Genomic DNA, 18,361 nt, shown 5'->3' with positions numbered 1-18,361 from the left:
ATATGCACAACAGTATATAATGAATATTTACATAACAAAGGCTATTTAGCTGATTCACTGGATGTTGGCCTGAATGAGAGAAGACAGACTAAAGAATAGTCCAGGCAGAAAGGGGAGCTGTGAAAAAAATAAAGAGAGTCTTCAGATACATTTTGGTGAAGCTATTTTTCCAGTGCAGAAACGACATTTTGTTTTATCTGTGCATATTTTAACAAAAACAAGAGCTTGTTTAATGATTTGCATGAAAATAAGCCATTGCAAATTCCTGTAAGTTAGAGGAGGCTTTTCAGGCACATTATCTGGATGCACATAATCTGAATGCAGATTATGCCACACTAATAGTTGGAACGCCTCAAATTTTAGAGCAACCATGAAACATGGAAGTTTTAAAAATGTTTAGCTTTGAGCAATGTCGTATTTTTATCCATGCATGATTGACAAGTGCGGCATGTCTGTGCAAATCGCTTCTATCTGTACATTACAGAGAATCTGAGAGAATCCTGGCCCTCATACCTCTTTTCCCAACATAAATCTCATTTTACAAAAATAGTCACATAGAAGAGTAAACAACCTGTGAGTTAAAAAATGATAAATCCACTAATAACCAATTTTGTAAAAATATGACAACTGTGGTGCTTGAATTACAAACAGTGGATAGAAGTATTCTTCTAAATGTTTTGCAGTATGTGAAACACAGCACAGTTCTGCACACGTCATACTCTGTGTCCTCTGTGGAGCCACAATATCCTTCATTCTCAGCAATGTCAGCTGTAGCTAGAACAGTAACCCCTTGTCAAGGTGGTTACTTTGTTTCACAGATTCACAGATTGATGATGAAGGTTCTGTTTTGTTATAGGCACTGACCTTAAGTATATATATATTTAATGTATATATACACACGCGCGCACGCACACACATACACACAGATATGTAAAAACTGTCAGTTTGGCATAAACCTCCTACAGGAGTCCTGGTGACACCTCACGTTCAAAGACTGTAAACAAGTTGTCCCACAGGCAGAATTTTTAGATCTTTATTTTTTGTTTTCCCTGACACCTTTACCCTTATAATTCTTTTCTGCTTTGTCTTTTTCATATTTTTCCTTTTCTGGCTTTGTTACACTGTCATAAGAAGGTGGTGAAGTTGTAGAGGAGCTCTCTTCTGTTTTGTCTGGAGTGGAGTTCTCATTTAGTTTATCAATGGTTATCTCTTTTATAACTGGTCCATCTCCTTCTTTGTTTTTATTTCTATTATATATACTAGACACTTTTTTAACTTTTTGTTTTAAAAGGTAACACCTGTAGGCACGCTGAATGATGACAGCAGACACCTCCTCCTGTTTTCGTTTTAGTGTGGTTGTAATCGGTTCGTAGGAGACTTTGGAAGGGTTGGCTGCCATAAACCGATCTTCCATCTGTATTCTGAGGGCATCCATCTCTCCGCTCTCCCCCAGCACACGCTTTGTGAAAGCAAACAAGATGTCAAGGCAGTGAATTCTGTCCCCACTTACCATGGGCAGATCCATTGCAATAAGCTGGACTTTGTTTGGCTTTGCTATGAGCAGAGGAGGATCTAGTGAAGCTGCAAAATCTGAGAGTTTACTGTATTCTATGAACTGTGTTGCATCTGGATCAAATTTCTCCCAGACCTCATAGAACATCTCAAAGTCATCCTCGCTCAAGGGCTCAGCACTTTCTTCTGTAGCAACGCTGAAGTTCTCCAGAATCACAGCAATGTACATGTTCACCACTACCAGAAACGATATGATAATGTAGCTGACAAAGAAGAAGATCCCAACGGAGGGGTTGCCGCAGTCTCCTTTCACGGAGCTGCCCGGATGATCTTTATGAGGGTCACAGTCTGGTTCCCCACTGTTGAGAATAGGAGCTAACAAACCATCCCAGCCAGCAGATGTGGTAATTTGGAAGAGACAGATCATGCTGTTGCCAAAGGTTTCAAAATTGAACATGTCATCGATGCCAACTTCCCTCTTGACATAGGCAAAGTTGGACATTCCAAAAATGGCATAGATAAACATGACCAGGAAGAGCAGGAGGCCAATGTTGAACAAAGCGGGAAGAGACATCATCAAAGCAAAGAGCAGAGTGCGGATGCCCTTCGCGCCCTTAATGAGACGCAGGATTCGACCTATTCTGGCAAGTCGAATGACTCTGAACAGAGTTGGGGACACAAAATATTTCTCGATCATTTCAGCTAAGAACATACCTAGAAAGAAAAAGCACAAGTATTTAAAATAAAACTTTACATTTATTAATTCATTACAAATGAAGACATTTATTTCTTGCTGTTCACAAAACAATCAATATAGGAAATCTATGTCTTTTTAGTGCTAGATATGTCAGAATTCCTAGGAAAGAAAATAACTGCAAAGCATCACACAGGTTATTATATTTTATTGAAAGGTATTAATATAGGATCATATTTTCCTTATGTTGTAATTCCAGCTAGGAAAACAAGTGAATAAAGAAGATTGCATGTAGAAAAAGTAGCTAATGTTCATCTATCTTCTAACGAGTTATTCCTAAAAGAGCTGGAAAGAGAAGTTCCCGTTTTGGAATTATTACTTGAAGTTCAACCTACTGCCACTGTCTTTTATGAAGAATTACTGTTGGATCAATTTATGTAAATTAATGAAATGTTTATCTGAAGATCTATGCTGTATATAGCAAAAACTCTCTGAAGTGTATCAGGAAATCTTTAAGACTGGTTTTGTCACAACTTGAAGTATCTGGAACTCACAGATTGCACCTTGGGGATTTGTTAGGCTTTAGCTGGCTGAAATCTAAGTATTCAGCAAGATCTTAGTTAGCAAGAGCAATTAAAAATCTCATCTCATTCAGTGTCTGCTAATGAAAACAGATATGCAGTCTAGTTTAATCTGCCACATAGATTCTTTATGTCTTTTGGTTTTAAAGATGACAGTGAAATTAGTGGGAGTGGTAAAAATCTGTATGCAACATTTTATACACTGTATGTTATAAAGAAAGAAGATCTGAATCAACGTCATAGGAAATCTATAATTGTCATGTAGGAAACATGCATGTTTCATGCAGTTAAAACGTTCTTGAAACCAATGTCTACTTCTCTTTCCATTAGCCCCTTGATAAAAAGTTTCTCTTACCTACTATGGAGAGAATTACAACGACAAAATCAAAAATATTCCAGCCTATAGTGAAGTAGTAATGACGAAGTGAAATCAACTTCAGGACAAATTCTCCAGTGAAAAGTATAATGAAAACAAGGTTAATCCGGGATAAAATTGTTTCCATTTCTTTACTCTGATCATCTGTTTCTACCATCATTGTGACCATATTAAGGCAGATAAGGATCATGATGCTGATGTCAAATACTTGTTTGGTTACAAAATCGAAGACCATGCCTTGAAATTTGTTCTGCAAAACAGGACACAGTACTGTTTATACTCTGAAAATACTCATTTTTACAAATGCCAAATGGGAAAGAAAATCCCAGCAAGACTTAGCAATTAAATGCACACCAAGACCCATTCACATTACTGCTGTTGTTACCCCTAAACCATGCTTGTTTACGTTTCAACCAGTTTAACATTCAAGCTGATCAAGAAATGAACCTCCATTTGCTGAATGGACGGAAGAGAAGCAATGCAATTTTGATAGCAATAATATTGGAAAATGGTGTTCTAGAATGAAATAGGTGATGCTATTTTTTCCTGGGCAATAGCCCTATCCAAGTAATAACTCCTTTTCATCATTCTTCTTAGCTATTTCTAGAAAAATAGGCCGGCCCCAGGAGTGTCTCTCTCTCCCTTCAACTAATTGTGTTTGCTGAAGTGATATCTCATGTCTCGTGACAAGGCCAGCTGAAGTCATGTCTCAGATGTCTCCATGACCACAATATCTCAGTTTTACTTTACTTAGCTAGTTGCTTAGGATCATATGCCTATCTGTAGAAAGCCTATTTTTAACCACCTGGTGGATAATATCCTACAGGCATTGCCTTCTCCAAAAAGTGAAGGAGTTTCTTTTCACATCAGCTTCTCATTTCTTACAGCTGAAATGCTGAAATGTTAGAATAAATAACAGAATAGTTTATTATTTCAGAGACAGACTTTATTTTTGTTTAAAATTTGTTTATTTTAAACAAAATATTAAAGATGTGTTCTTTAAACAGAAAGGTTTAGGGCAGAAACTTTATCTCTCTCCAGACATATAACCTTCTCTTGTAGGCTAAAATCATATTCCAACATGATTCTAAGATTTAATATTAGGGAGATTAAAATCAAATCACTTACCACTGGCCTCGGTATAGGTTTCTGTGGTTTTTTGGACCCCAGCTTTTTCATTGCATTGTAGTATTTCTTCTGTTCTTCTGTCATAAATATATCCTGACCTCCAAAGTAAAGAAATAATACAAAACTAATTATTATCACATTCACAGCTACAATATTTAAGTTCAGTTTGGATCTCTCAAATTTAGTAATGGACCATTTATATTTGATTTATATTATAAAGTGAGAATTGTAGCTACTCGTAGTTTGAGTGCTCATATAAGGAGCATTTCTAGAACATCAGAAAAAAATAAACACAGAAAAATAAACAAACAAAACCACCCTACTGGTGTCTTGCCAGGTGATGGCTGAGATTTTTGGTATCTTCGTGTTCACTTTTCCTGCATATGCCAAAAGTGGTCTATAACTAACCTTATCATATAACTTATTAGGATATGTTTAGTGGATATGAACCAGACAGGTATGTTTTATGTCTTAAACTCTGGGTTGACATTAGGTTTACAGCCTACTAGCCAAGTAGGATACCTTTTGAACTGTTCCAGAGGAAAGATTAGGGTCAAGTATGAGAGTTTTAATGATGGCAGAAAAGTCACCTTTGAACCATTCTCTGCCCCAGTGCTGGGCTATGTCAAGCACACCTGACACCATGTATAAATTAGAGATCAATAGCTTTTGTTCTGCCAGTCAGACATAAAACTGACAGGGTTTTAGTAAATGCCGCTTTTGGGGCCAAATCATATGCTTTTTACAGCGTACAAAGATTTAAAAGGATCATCCAATGTTAGTTCTATTTGGTAACTGAACATTAAGAATTACAAGGCTTAAAATATTTTAAATGCAATTATTTGCCTTTTTCATGATTTTAATTATTGTAATAAAACTGTGCATTATGAATATTATTTAATAGTATAATAAATCAATAACACAATAATATAATATTTTTAAAATGCATTTCTGTGCATTTAAAATGCAATTCCTGTGAGATCTATTGGTATTACTCTTAACCCATTGTTAATTAGCTTTCAGTTTGTTATATGAAGACAGTGCCATACTATATCTTCATTGTCAGTAGATTATAAGATTAATTAAAATGATTGAATTTTCAAAGTTAAAAGGAAATAATAGCAAATAATACACATCTAATCAAAATAGTAACACCCATTCCCTCTTTGAATGTTCATTTCAAACTCTTAAATAATTTGATAATTATTTTGAATATATTTGTGATTTGCCCCACTTCTCTTGTGACATGATGAATGATAAAGTCAGAATCACACTCATAAATTTAACACGGACTGTGTTAAAAATGAGACTTTTTTATTCAAAGACTTGACATAGCTTTTGATTGTAACTAGCTTTATATGAAGAAGGTATTAATTCACAGTAATTAATTAATTACAGCAATATGGTGGAAATATTTGAAATACTTATCTTCTTTTTTTGTTGGTTGAAGTTGTCTATAATTACACCAATGAAAAGGTTCAAAGTAAAGAACGATCCAAATATGATAAAGATGACAAAATAAAGATACATGTACAAATTGTCCTCATACTTAGGTTGATCTTCTACCTAAAAAGTATTATAAATTGTATTACCCATGAGAATACTAGAAGTAAAAACAGTTTTGCACAAAACGCAAAGTTCGTAGCATAGAAGCAAAAGCGGATATGGATTTGAAAGCAGCCGTTACAGCTTACAAATTTAACAGCACAAATTTAGATAGTTTACATTGTGTTCAGTATATTTTCATATAACAGAATTCAGTCAATTCTATGATCTCACAATGAGATCATGAGAAAGCCCCGTTTTACTGATCTAAAATGAGTTCTTACCCAGTTGTGAGCAGATGCTTTCAATAAACTTCTGCTGAGAGTGTTTTGTGAAATTAATTAAGGCAAGTTTCTAAGGAGGATCTTGCTATTGTCTCATCTCTTTCAGATTCCACATCTGAACTTGTGCATCTCTGGTGCGTAATGCAGTGCAGTGTAGAAATGCTGAACCTACTGTTGCAGGGTATTATTCCAGCCAGAAAATGTGACCGTAACCAAATTTTATAGGACTAGATCAGGCATCTATGTTGTACTTTTTTTGTATCAGGTAAATATCATTTTTGTTTAGGCCTGTAATCAACCTAAACATGTAATCCCTTGAAAATTTAACAGATAATCTTCAATCTTAAAATCTACTTATACTTAAATAGCTAGATAACGTAAGTGCTTAACCTAAATAAACAATGAAAAGTGTGGTTTTTGGGTAAGCTATACACCATAAGTTGACATGGTTCTTACATTTCGTGAATCAACAGCAGCATACATAATATCCATCCATCCCTTGAAAGTAGCCTGGAAATAAAATACATTTGTTTTATTTTCCTTGTAAAAATTTAGAATGTGAAAAATGAGGTCACAGCATTCGGAACTTTACTTTGAATATAGAAAAAAATAAAAGACTTTTTAATAATAATACTTTATTTTTTGATAAATTATTATTAGCTATTCCAAAAATGATAAAATTAAGCTCTGAAGGCATCAGCAAGGGCACGGTGCATTTGGAGCTGCCGATGCTTACCCTGCGGATGTTAGGCTCAGATAAACATCAGCATTAGAAATGTTCAGGTAGAATCAACTACAGTCACTTGTGACGGCCAATTTAGCAAGTTACGGCATTGCTTGAGGGAGTCAGCAATACTGTGAGATGGCTGACCATATATCAACAGGCATTTGAATGTTTTGGCTATGGCCAAATTGCCATGGTGTTTTTGGAAATGTTTTAATTCCACATAGGTAAAAGGACTGGACTGTGTTTATAATCAATATATGGATTAGCTCTTGAGGTAATACTTTAGGTTATTTGAGGCAATAGCATTTTGAGACTGGTGAACTGTTAGGTGAGCTGTAGGTGAACATTAAAAGAACTGTGATTAATTTTCATAGAAAGTTCCTGTGGAGTCTTTGTTTAGACAGAATAATGAGTAAAAACAATCTGCCATCATTGCTTTGAATAGCTTATTTTTGTGGACATGAAACATCTGCTTTTCTGTGGAGAACCAAAGGGATCACCCTCTAGCTAAATATGTGGGTGCCTGAAAGTAACTCAAGGTTTCCAAGCTTCACAAGAGTAAAGTAAAACAGCTACAAAATTTCTGCAAGTGAACAGGAAAAGAGCATCTCCTAAGGAGACATGGGAGAGCAGCCATCCCAAAGAGTCTCTTTGGGGCTGTGATTGCCAGAAATGAGTTCTGGTACTTCGGTACAGCTGCCCGCTTTCACAACAGACAACTTGCACTCTGGGAGTGTTGCATCGTCCTGGATCTTGTAGTGCAATGTGGCAGAAGTTACAATTTGCCAGGAAGGTGTGCTTGGGGCGAGATCCTTCTGACTCACGTGACACTTTGCACAGCACCACTGCAAGAGGAGGATTAGTTTGAGCACTAATACAGGAGCGGGGTGTGTGGAGGGATGCTAATGGAGACATTCAGCTTACATGATACATGCCTGCAATTCACTTGATATCCGCACAGGAAAAACGGAACAAGGAAACAGTTAAAAAAAGTAAACAATGAAAAATCAAAATAAAAAGAAATAAATAAAAATGAAGAGGAAGGAAAGACTGAAAGGTTCATACTAAATAACGTTGTAATTAACATCTGGATAGATGACATGAACAACATTCAGACAAGACTTTGAGAGACTAAAAATGTTCTATATACATCTTGAGAGGCAGGTGTGGTTATAAGATGATTCCATTAAAACTCTAGTAGAAAGGTTGCAATGATTTTGGAATTTAGAAGGTTAACATCATCATTCAGTGCCACTAGTCAGCACATCTGAGCCTTCAGAGACAAATTCTTCTAGCCAGGTACTTTAGTTGGGAATAAGGTCAGCTGGGGACACTGCCCTGCTCCAGGACAGAAGGGACAAGCAGATCATTCTTGGATAACTTGGTTATATCAGAGCAATAGTAATGCTGTGAAATTTCTGACATCGCTTCAGACAACGATGTTTTGTCAAATCACAGACAAGTGATTCTGCAGAGCTGCATCAATTAAGCGCAATTGCTTGCTTGTGCTTTTGGTTAGATATTAGAAACTCCATTCCCAGTCAGGGAGCCAGTAGAGGTCTTTATGCCGCTCTCATAAATAGAAGGTACAGGTAGCACCCAGAACAAAGAAATTTCTATACCACAGTAAAATGACTAGAAGGGGAAGTAGAATTTACAGACTTACACCGTGTATGTAACAATAATGTATAGAGTGACTATATTGTGGAAAATAATAACATGATTTCTAATAATTTCTAATAATTTACAGTTTTAGATCTTCTCATACAATTCCTTTTCCTAAATCCTCTTCCAGGTCTGGGAAAACAGACCTGAACAAATACTTCTGCTGGAGACCTGCTGCATTGTTACGTTTTTAATTTTACCATCTAGCTTACAAAATAGTTTCTTAAATGAAAGTAGACATGATGAAAGTACACTTTGACCAGGCTGTTGAGAAAAGAATAATTAGCTCAGAGTACCAAAAAAGAAAAAAAAAAAAAGGCCTATATTAATGGAGTATGAATGAAGAAGATGTTACAGATATGAGGTGATACCCAGAAAAAAAGTTATGTGGGAGTCATTGACAGGAGTTTCAGACTTCAGGCTGGTTGGTTTGGGTGCCCTCCGCTATTAGCAGATAACTGAGCTCAAAGAGGAGGGGGAAGGAGGGACATTTTAATAGCTACAGGGAGCTCTGTACCTTGTCCACCAAGTGAGACTCATGGAATGCATTCCTGAGGTTTACACCACTAGAAACACTAAAAAGATTTCCAGTTATAAAGATTATAATCATCATGAGACAGTATTCTCTAGCCTTAGAATGGAAATTTAGGCTAATATGATTAATGCAATTAGTAATAATAATGATATCATTAAAAAATTAATTTGGGGTAACAATCTAATAGGAGGCTTTTTAAGGATTCCATTGTGTAAGCTGTGTATCATTGCTAGGAACAAATTATTCCACTGCTTAGCAGACTTACATTGCCCATTTCTCCTAGATTTATTTGAATAGAGCAATAAGAAAATATATAAATTTACTTACTACTTGAAGCAGAGCAAGATATCCAGCTCCTACATTATCAAAATTTACTTTCACATTTTTCCATCGAGCACTTTGGTTGTTTCTTATGAGTTCCTCACATTGTGTGTAATTGTTGACATCGCTGACATCAAACATCTCATCAGTTGTGGTGTTGACACAATGATAGAACTTCCCAGCAAACAGATTTACCCCCATGATGCTGAAGATTAGCCAGAATATAAGACAAACCAGCAATACATTCATGATAGATGGAATTGCTCCTACAAGGGCATTTACAACCACCTGGTGCACAAATTGGACAAAATAAACACTTAGTTAATGAACAGCCAAAAATCAGAATACTATCAAATGCTAACCAGTATTAATATGAAATTGAGAGTTAAAATATTTCATTATAGAATTTAAGGAGAAAGCATTACTTAACGATCAATGGTGCCCACCGGTGAAATTGCAAAAAGCAAGAAATAAAACTGTATGGAAACTAAGACAATGCAAAAGTCTGAAAAAAAACAAAAACAAAAGAAAACCTGTTAGTAGCAAGATGGATTCTTAGAATTTGTGTGCTCTAGAAAAAAAAGAGAGAAATAAATGTTAAATTCCAACAATACAAATCAAAATATAGAAATAAAGAAATAAAACAGAGTAAGATTGAAGAATGGTGATGTGGAAGACTGAATTAAAATATTTTCATGTCAAATTATCATTACTCATAATTTACCGATCATTTACTGATGATTTTACTTTATGGACATACTGACACCAGTATATTCTAACATCTTCTTACAACATGATGTAATTAAACACACTTCACTTACTTTTTTAGTAACATCATCTGCTCTAAGGTTCAGTTTTAAATGGCCTTGTTGTTTCACTAAACACAAAGGTTTTAGTTTCTTTTTATTTGGCTGTATTTAGCACAACTGAGGTACTGTGTGGACAGGTGATAGTAGATCAGATGGAATGCCTTAAAAAATTGCTTTAGTTGCATACTGTGATTATTCTAAAGGAGAGCTCAGGATATAAGGACAAAAATTTTCCTCTAAGTCATATTTATTTGTGAGATTACATTAGTTTTTTTGTAGTAATTAATTTTGCATGGTTTTGAAAATATTAGTAATTTTCAAATCAGCATGTCAATCCGAAGTTTCCTAGGCTCAGTGGATGTTTTGCTTATTAGATAGTGACTTACATGCTTTTTGCAAAACAGATCATGCCAAACATAACGGTGAAGATGTGCCACAGGACGTGGTTGCTTACGACTGGTGTGGCCAGCATCAGCAGCCTGAGCCCAGCTGGAAGGAGCTAGCACTACCTGCTTGCAAACTTATCTTATGAGCAGGCCGTAAACATGCCTTGCAGCCTCTGGGTGTTTTGAGGTGAAATTGTAAAAAGAGATTTCCCAATAACATGATCCTGTTAATTTTCTGTGGGTTATTTTTACAAAGTGGCATAGTCTGTGATTTTAGCCGACAGCTGGTAGTGGTCTTTTTGTCAGACTGGCACAATATTAATAATTTCCTCAACAGGCAGGATTTAGCAATGTAGGAGGAGAGGAAAGGTGGCAGCAGATGTGTTCATACAAAGTGAAGGACCCTAGCTGAGAAAATAATTCCTCATCTCTCTCAGTTCTTACCCTCAACTCCATTCTTATTTCATTTATCTTAATTCTAGAGCAGTCCTCCTCAGTCAGGTAGACGGGGAGACACAAGGAGGCTTTAGTTTCTGGTATATCTTCTTCACTACAAATGTTTTGTTTGCTTGCTTGTTTGTTTTCTAGCTAATCCTTTTACATCAAACCCACTGACAAACTAACTGAATAGAAGCTAGCTCCAGAAATTGGAAAAATAAAGTCCCCACTAGGCTGGAGAAGGAAAAATCATCTATTCTACAATATATTCTCCTCCTCTTCTTCACAGGTCCACAAATCAATGGAAGAGAATTGGGATAACAAAAAACTATGCGGCATAGAACAGGCCAATTTGTTCAGCTCAAAGTCTAATCTCCAAGAAATAAAATGTACATGTGTCTTGTATATACACACATGGGAAGGTCTTTTCCCACACATTTTTGCATATCTTCCCTTTCAGGAGTTCTTCACAGGAGGCATGAGTTCCGAATGAATTTTTATATGCATATACTAATGAAGGCTTATTCATTTTATCTCACCCGCATTCCTTCAAATCGTGACAAGGCTCTTAGAGGTCTTAAAGCTCTTAATGTCCTAAGCGATTTAATGGCACCAAGTTCAGAATAGCCCAAAGCATTGGCTATTAAACTAACCAATGAGACCTACAGAGAAACAAACAAAAAAAATTATACAAATTGTTTGCCTCTATTTCACAAGAATATTCATTCAATCTGCAGAAGGTAACAGTGACAAATGGACAAACAGCACTCTTGCTTATAGTGACATTGAAGGTTCCATCCTGCAAATTTCATACCTAGCTAGAAAGGCAAAAAGTGATATGAAGGCATGTTTAAAAAAGAAACCCTTATTAAATGTCTGTTATAGCTTGATAGGACATAATGCTCACCTAGAAGCACACCTGGAGAAGGATAAAGTTTTTAGAAATATGCATGGGACAGAAGAGCCATATTTTCATTGATTCCATTAGGGTTCAAATTTCCAAGCAGTTAACTGCTGGCAATATTGTTAACACCAATAATGATTAATAATATACAAAATAATATAGAAGTTAATAAGCAATTATTGTATTAGGTCTAAATCAAACACTAAAATTGTCGTACCTACACCGGGCATCAGATATTGACAGAGATTCACACTCTGTCTATCCTTGCAGCATTTTCAACAAGCTCTTTTTTTCTAAGTATAGGAGAATCTATCTGATAGGTACTAGCAGATTCTAGCATTGTAACAGTAGCTGCTTGGTAAGTGGTAAGATCTTTTTGCATGTTATAATGGAGTTCTTATTAGGAGTAAATCCACTTCAGGGAGGGGTGATTAATTTCTGTTTCTCAAATGGAATTCATTTTAAAAGCTAATGTGAAATAATTTCATCGACTTTCTGGCAATTATGGAAACATATCCTACCTTGCTCATATTTTATTTTGGTTCCAGCAGCAAGAGCACAGAAGATGCACAAATGAACACAGGCATATTTCATTCCTTGAAAGAAACCCCCATATTTCACTCCTATACAGCAGTCTTGAGTGTTCTTCAAATAAATCAGTGTACAAAAATACATATTCACTGATATGGCTGTAAAGATTTTGCCCTTTACATGAGAGAATGGTTTCCCATGTTAATTGTATCCATAAAGAAAAAATTTTAAATCACAAACACAAGAGTTACAAGATCATTTCCCAAAAGGACAATCTTACAAGCAGATAGAGATCAGCTATTTCTTACAATTTTGCTGTGTAAATTAATCTAACTGAAAATAGTATTTTAGTTCACATCACTGTATCTTTCAACAGGGTTTACATTATCAGGATGTACTGACTTACCATACGATAAGTTTTCTTTATTGCTGTAATGGATAAGTGTGTAAAGGACTTTGCTGTGGCTTATAAGCGTATTAAGAAGAAAATCTTACTCAAGTCTCTTCAGTAACAAGATATAATATTGTTTATGTCATTACAAGGCAGATTTAATGTGGTTTATTTCACCAGTGATCTGCAGTGAAAAATATTCTTTTTTATCCTTAAACACAGTTAATGTATTTCAGAGACAAGAAAACCTGGAATTATGTTTATTTTTATTAGTGTTCTGTGATTCACTCACATCAGCAAGAAACCCAGACACGAACATAAATAAATAAAAAGCAGAGAGAAGACAGCGCATTTTCTGGATTAAAAATAATGAAATATAAATATAAAAAAGTATGCCTTGCTAGGATGGTATGGTACCTCTTTTAGAACTGCAGCCACATTAATGGCCACTTCATTTTATACTTTTACTCCCAAATCAGTCTCGTGTCTAGCTGTCTTTCTGAGACACAAGTTAATTAAATAGTTGTAACCGCTGTAACTTCAGTGGCACTGGGCTTTTTTGAGTTTTTAGATTCTAATTGTAAGTCATTTTTTCAGCCTAGTTTGTACCCTCTCTTTTAACCTGTTTGCAGCTTTCTTACCCAGACACTACTACTCTTCATACACTTAGCAGTTGCTTCACAGAAAAATATTTCATCTTCTGTAAACAATATGACGTTTCTTTGCAGGACAGTACAAGGGCAGGCAGTAATTTGCTTGGAATTCCTTAATATATATAACACAAATTTAACACAGTTATCTCTTCTGCACTGCTTTTGTTGTTTGGATTTTCATAGCTTGATCTTGTATCACCTGTTTTGTTAAAGATGCCATTGCTTTATATACTGGTAGATGGATTATTTCCCCCTTTTTTTTATACTTTGAGACAGCAGTAATTTTAAGATGTAAAAAAATACTGAACATGCTGGAGAGATTTTTTATTTGCATTTCCTAAAACTAGGAGTCCAAGGATATGCTAAAATGTGGACACATATGGATATTCATTGCCTTAAAAAAAAAAGGGTTTTGAAACTTAGTATTGACAAATAGCCTCACTCAGAATCTGAAATCAGGGTTGTCATCTTAGCCAGATGATTGGTAATATAGTTTCAAAATGATTTTTCTCCTGTTGAGACCGTGAATTGTAAGTTACCTGCTGAGTTGGTCAGTTAACGTGATTTGATTCTAAGGCCTCTGTGATACATAGTCCTCCTCACCTGTTCTATTGATCATGTAGTTTATATGTTATGCTAGGAACCGAAATAACCACAATATTTGAAAAAAGTCACCAAATACTTTGCCTTCTACAGAGATGGTCATGATTTTTCTTGTATTTTTGAAGACACTATTTTTATGCCTTTCCAAGTCACGCATTTTTGATCTGTCTGAGATAGATCATTGGATGCAGTTCAGAAATCTTTATGACATGATATTGTGTTAAGATATTATAACTTTTTCTAAAAATATTTTCTGAATAATTCTTACTTTATGGTATCGTACTGGCAAGTAGTCAAAATTTGTTTGTTTAGATGCAAAATTGCAAGTTATGATTCTGTTCCCTAATTGAATGACAGTCTTGCATTTCATATATTTATCATAGCACTCTGAAATACCTTTTTGGAATGAGTATCCAGTATCTTGGTATACCATATTAAGTATCTCATATTATCTTGGTATTTTAGGACATCCAATATGACTATACTGTCTAGGAAGGGAAAGTAACATCTTTCTCTGTATCTGTTTTCCCAGTGCTACAGTCTGCTCATCTTATTTCTCATAGTTCTCATTATCCACTCTTCAAGGCTGCAGTCATCTCTTATTCTTTGCATACAGCATTTACTATATTAGTATAATGTGACCCTATTCTTTTTCTGAATGTTGCTGCTGAGAAGCTAGCTCTTCTGCAAAGCTACTAAAAAGGTCGGGAGCACATTTTAATTAGATTAATCTGACAAAAAATCTTTAATAACCATGAAACACTTTTGCTCTATTTCCCAGGTAAATAAATATTTTATAAGCCACCAATATGACCAACCTGCAAATTGTACAGTAATGTCAGTTGTGGGCCTGTTTTGCTACATTTACATTGAAATTCTAGCAGGCATGAGCGATTTGGATGTTAGGTCAGAGAATTCATTCCATTCATTCCATTCATGAAGGTCAGAGAATTCATTCCATTTACATTATTGCCCCACAGTTATTTGGCAAATATGTCATTTGTTTTAAATGCTACTTATTTCCATTTCATTTAAATGCAACTGATGAATACAAAAATTTAGAAATAAAATGTTTATACCAAATTATAGGCATACTTGATGAAGTTAAAAAGATACAGTGTAAAACAGAATCCACCTAAGATTATCTAAGATTGCTTATGGTAGCAGAAAACCACAAAAATTGATTTAACAACTAGCAAACTGACTGGCTTTTCCCCAGTCTCCTTTCCCTTAGCTTTGTATGTGGCAAAGATATCTGTGTGTGGCAATTTATAGTCATTATAGCTTACCTAGAAACCTCATGAGAGATGGCTGCTGAACAAAGGCATGAGAGCAAGAATCAAGGTACAGAATGACAGATAAGCTCTTTAGGATGTGGTTGTGCTGTGATACTTTTTAAGATAGTGATATTGTAGGTCTGCTGCTGGCAGAGTTACTCTCCCTGATAGAAGAAAGACAATGTCGCTGGTTCTCCGTTGCCTCTATCTCAGCTTAAGCTGCTGATGAGCTTGAACTAACTTAGCAGGTTGTGATTTTGGTGGGTAAGTCCCAGGCATGTCTGCTTGCTACAGCAGAGGAGCGGGTGGAGAGCTGGCATGGTAAGGTCTTAAACTGAGGTAGTCAGATGAACCAAGAGTCATCAGGCATCGCTGTAAACTGACAGAGCTGCAGATCGCCCCTTCCTTGTGTAATCGTTAAAATCTAATTTGGTCACAATCACTGACAGCAACTATGGCTATTTCTTACAGTGAGAACTCAGGTATGTAAGATATTAAAGGTCAAAACCCTGAAGGACCATCACCGTTTATTCTGGAACATTTTTAGAGGATGGAATTAAACAATTCGATTAACTGTAGTCTCTTCTCATGAATCACTAGTGTTCACCCACTACAGGAAGAATGTAAATAGACTCACTAACTCACACCTGGTTAATGTATCTGTTAAAGCAGTGCAGATTCTCTGCTTCTCTACAGGAAGATGGTATGAGTTCATGTCTTTCCTGCAAGCGCTGTTTGGTGGTGCTAAAGGAACTGCTGAATTTGCCTTAGGCATAGAAAGACATTTTTACCACTTTCTGGAACAATGAAAGTAATTCTTGTAAGGTAGAGAGTTCTGCTCCTCTTCGGTCATGCTTATGTTTATAAAATTAAGAAATTTGGAGAGAAAGTTGGCAAAACAATCTGCTTTACTTGTAATTCTGAGAGTTTTCTCAGGTAGCAGAATCTCTGATGCTTTACTGTTACAAAGAAACTGTGGAATATGGATCAGAATAATCTGTTTAGGTTTATGTTAAAATGGAAAAAAGAAGAAGAAGAAATAAAACATGAGTTGTAGTTTATCTAAATTGTATCTGCTTGACATTATCCCAGTAGGGAACTTCTGTCTTCTGTGTTACCATCTTAAGAAAATCACAGATTCATCTGCTCCTCCACACTACTAATGATATTGTGGAGAGGCCTGGAGATGAATAGTGTAACTTGTCAGGTTAAAGGAAAAAAAAAGGTTTGCCACTTTGAGTAATGTGTCAATCTAGCTACACATCTGACACATTTCTGTTCTAGATGAACAAATAAAAACTATTTATGGCACTAGAATTTGTACAAACGTAAGAAATGCCATAGCTTGGGCAGAAATAAATGAGAATTTGCCTTAAAATGCTTGCTCTCAGTTCTACGCTGAGGACATCTATAGCCAGTGAACTGGGTCAGATAACGTGTGAAGGCAGGAGGCCAGAATATTCTGGGAGTAAAACCAGCTTTGATCTCTTCTGACAACATAAGCAAGGCCTTTGCACAGAAGTATATCACAGCTGGGAAGGCAGCCAAGAAACCTCTTCTCTTTTTATCATAAACCCTGCCAAGTCGTAGCTGACTTAACTATTGTAGATTGTCAGTCAATTAAAATCAACTAAATTTTTATACCAAATAGCCACTGTTTTTCTCTACTTTATTAGAAAGGAGAACAGGATAGTTAGCTAGTTAATGAGGGACAAAGTTCTGAACTCAGATGAAATCTGGACTAAATGTCTCATTTTATTTGCAGAGTTGCACTGGTTATAGAAGAAACTCATAGAAGACGATATAGGATTGTATTTTCTAAGGAGCAAGATCTTATGATGAGACTCCCAGTAAAAAGAGCATGAAAGTTTCAAAATTAGTTTTTTTTTTCCCCATAAATCCTTACATTTGATTCATCGTCGTTATGAAATGAGCTATAAAAACTTAACATCTTAAATATGAAGGTACTTTAAATTACACTTCCAGATAATACAGGCTATTACTAATGCAGTATAACTATGTAGTGTGAATTATTTTTCCATGTTTATTCGACTACCTAGTAATAGTTATTTCTACAATATAAAAGACTCTGGGTACTTACATCAACAATCAGGAAGTCCAGCCAGCACCAGGCATTAGTAAAATATATTTGAAAACCATATGCTACCCATTTTAAAAGCATTTCCAAAATGAAAATGTATGTAAAGACTTTATCAGCATATTCCAGCATAGTTTTGATAGTTTTGCGCTGTTCAATATATATGTCTTCAAAAGCCTGTAGAGAAAATACATTAAAATATTACTAATATTTAACAGAATATAAATGACAGAAAACAAAAGAAGGAAGGCAAAGTAATCTTTTTCCCCTTCATCATCCTCTTATTTTACTTAATTCCGATTTTTAATCATACCAGAGATTTGAATAACTTTGTGTTTGCTGTCTTGGCTGGGATTTCTCTAGTAAAATGTATTGAATATGTATCCTATTTTACTATTCAATGAGGAAGTAAACACAAAGCATCTTTTTTCTTCCGCTGTGGTACTAAGAAACTTTCACACACAGAAATCTCTTACGTAGAACCTGCTCAGAGATGTATGCTGTTTTCTAGAAAGCAGTTAGATATTACGTCTGCCTTCCATCCCTGCCAAGCTTCTATCTAAAAGCCAGGTTACAGGGCAGTGTTAATAGAGCAGTTCATACTGAAGGTGTTTGCTCCATGTTCACAGTTAGCAAAGGTCCTTCACGTTCAGATCTCTTGACTGGCATTCTGTAATTAGCAAATAATTTAATCTTGAGTAGAGCTTAAATAAAATCACACCATAAAACATTTCTGTCATAAAACAGAAGAACATCTAATAAAAGTGTGCATAACATGAAATTTGTTCAAGTTAAGGCCAAGCTTCAGCAAACAAATTATGAATCAGGGAATGCATGAGTTATGAAGTTAGAGTTCCAACCAAAACTGAAGCAAAATTAACTATTGATTTGAAAGAAGTATCT

The 18,361-nt window shown here is 35.4% G+C and overlaps 1 protein-coding gene across 1 annotated transcript in view; it reads right to left on the bottom strand.

The window, feature by feature from the left end:
* Window positions 1–334: 334 nt before the first annotated feature.
* LOC104573939 (sodium channel protein type 2 subunit alpha) overlaps window positions 335–18,361 on the bottom strand; it is a 63,153-nt gene continuing 45,126 nt past the window's right edge. Inside the window, exons 22-29 of the mRNA XM_088519493.1 lie at window positions 17,462–17,635; window positions 11,541–11,663; window positions 9,375–9,656; window positions 6,577–6,630; window positions 5,720–5,857; window positions 4,292–4,396; window positions 3,143–3,413; window positions 335–2,226 (exon numbers count right to left, since the gene is read on the bottom strand). Coding sequence (XP_088375619.1) covers window positions 1,034–2,226; window positions 3,143–3,413; window positions 4,292–4,396; window positions 5,720–5,857; window positions 6,577–6,630; window positions 9,375–9,656; window positions 11,541–11,663; window positions 17,462–17,635 — 2,340 coding nt within the window. The 3' untranslated portion in view covers window positions 335–1,033. The remainder of the gene's footprint in view (window positions 2,227–3,142; window positions 3,414–4,291; window positions 4,397–5,719; window positions 5,858–6,576; window positions 6,631–9,374; window positions 9,657–11,540; window positions 11,664–17,461; window positions 17,636–18,361) is intronic.

Source organism: Tinamus guttatus, unplaced genomic scaffold (assembly GCF_059628265.1).
Source record: "Tinamus guttatus ecotype Peru unplaced genomic scaffold, ASM5962826v1 Tinamus_guttatus_pri_ptg000060l, whole genome shotgun sequence".
NCBI classification, from domain to species: Eukaryota; Metazoa; Chordata; class Aves; order Tinamiformes; family Tinamidae; genus Tinamus; species Tinamus guttatus.
Note: the sequence above shows the minus strand (reverse complement) of the source record. Positions and strands in the feature narration are given on the sequence as shown.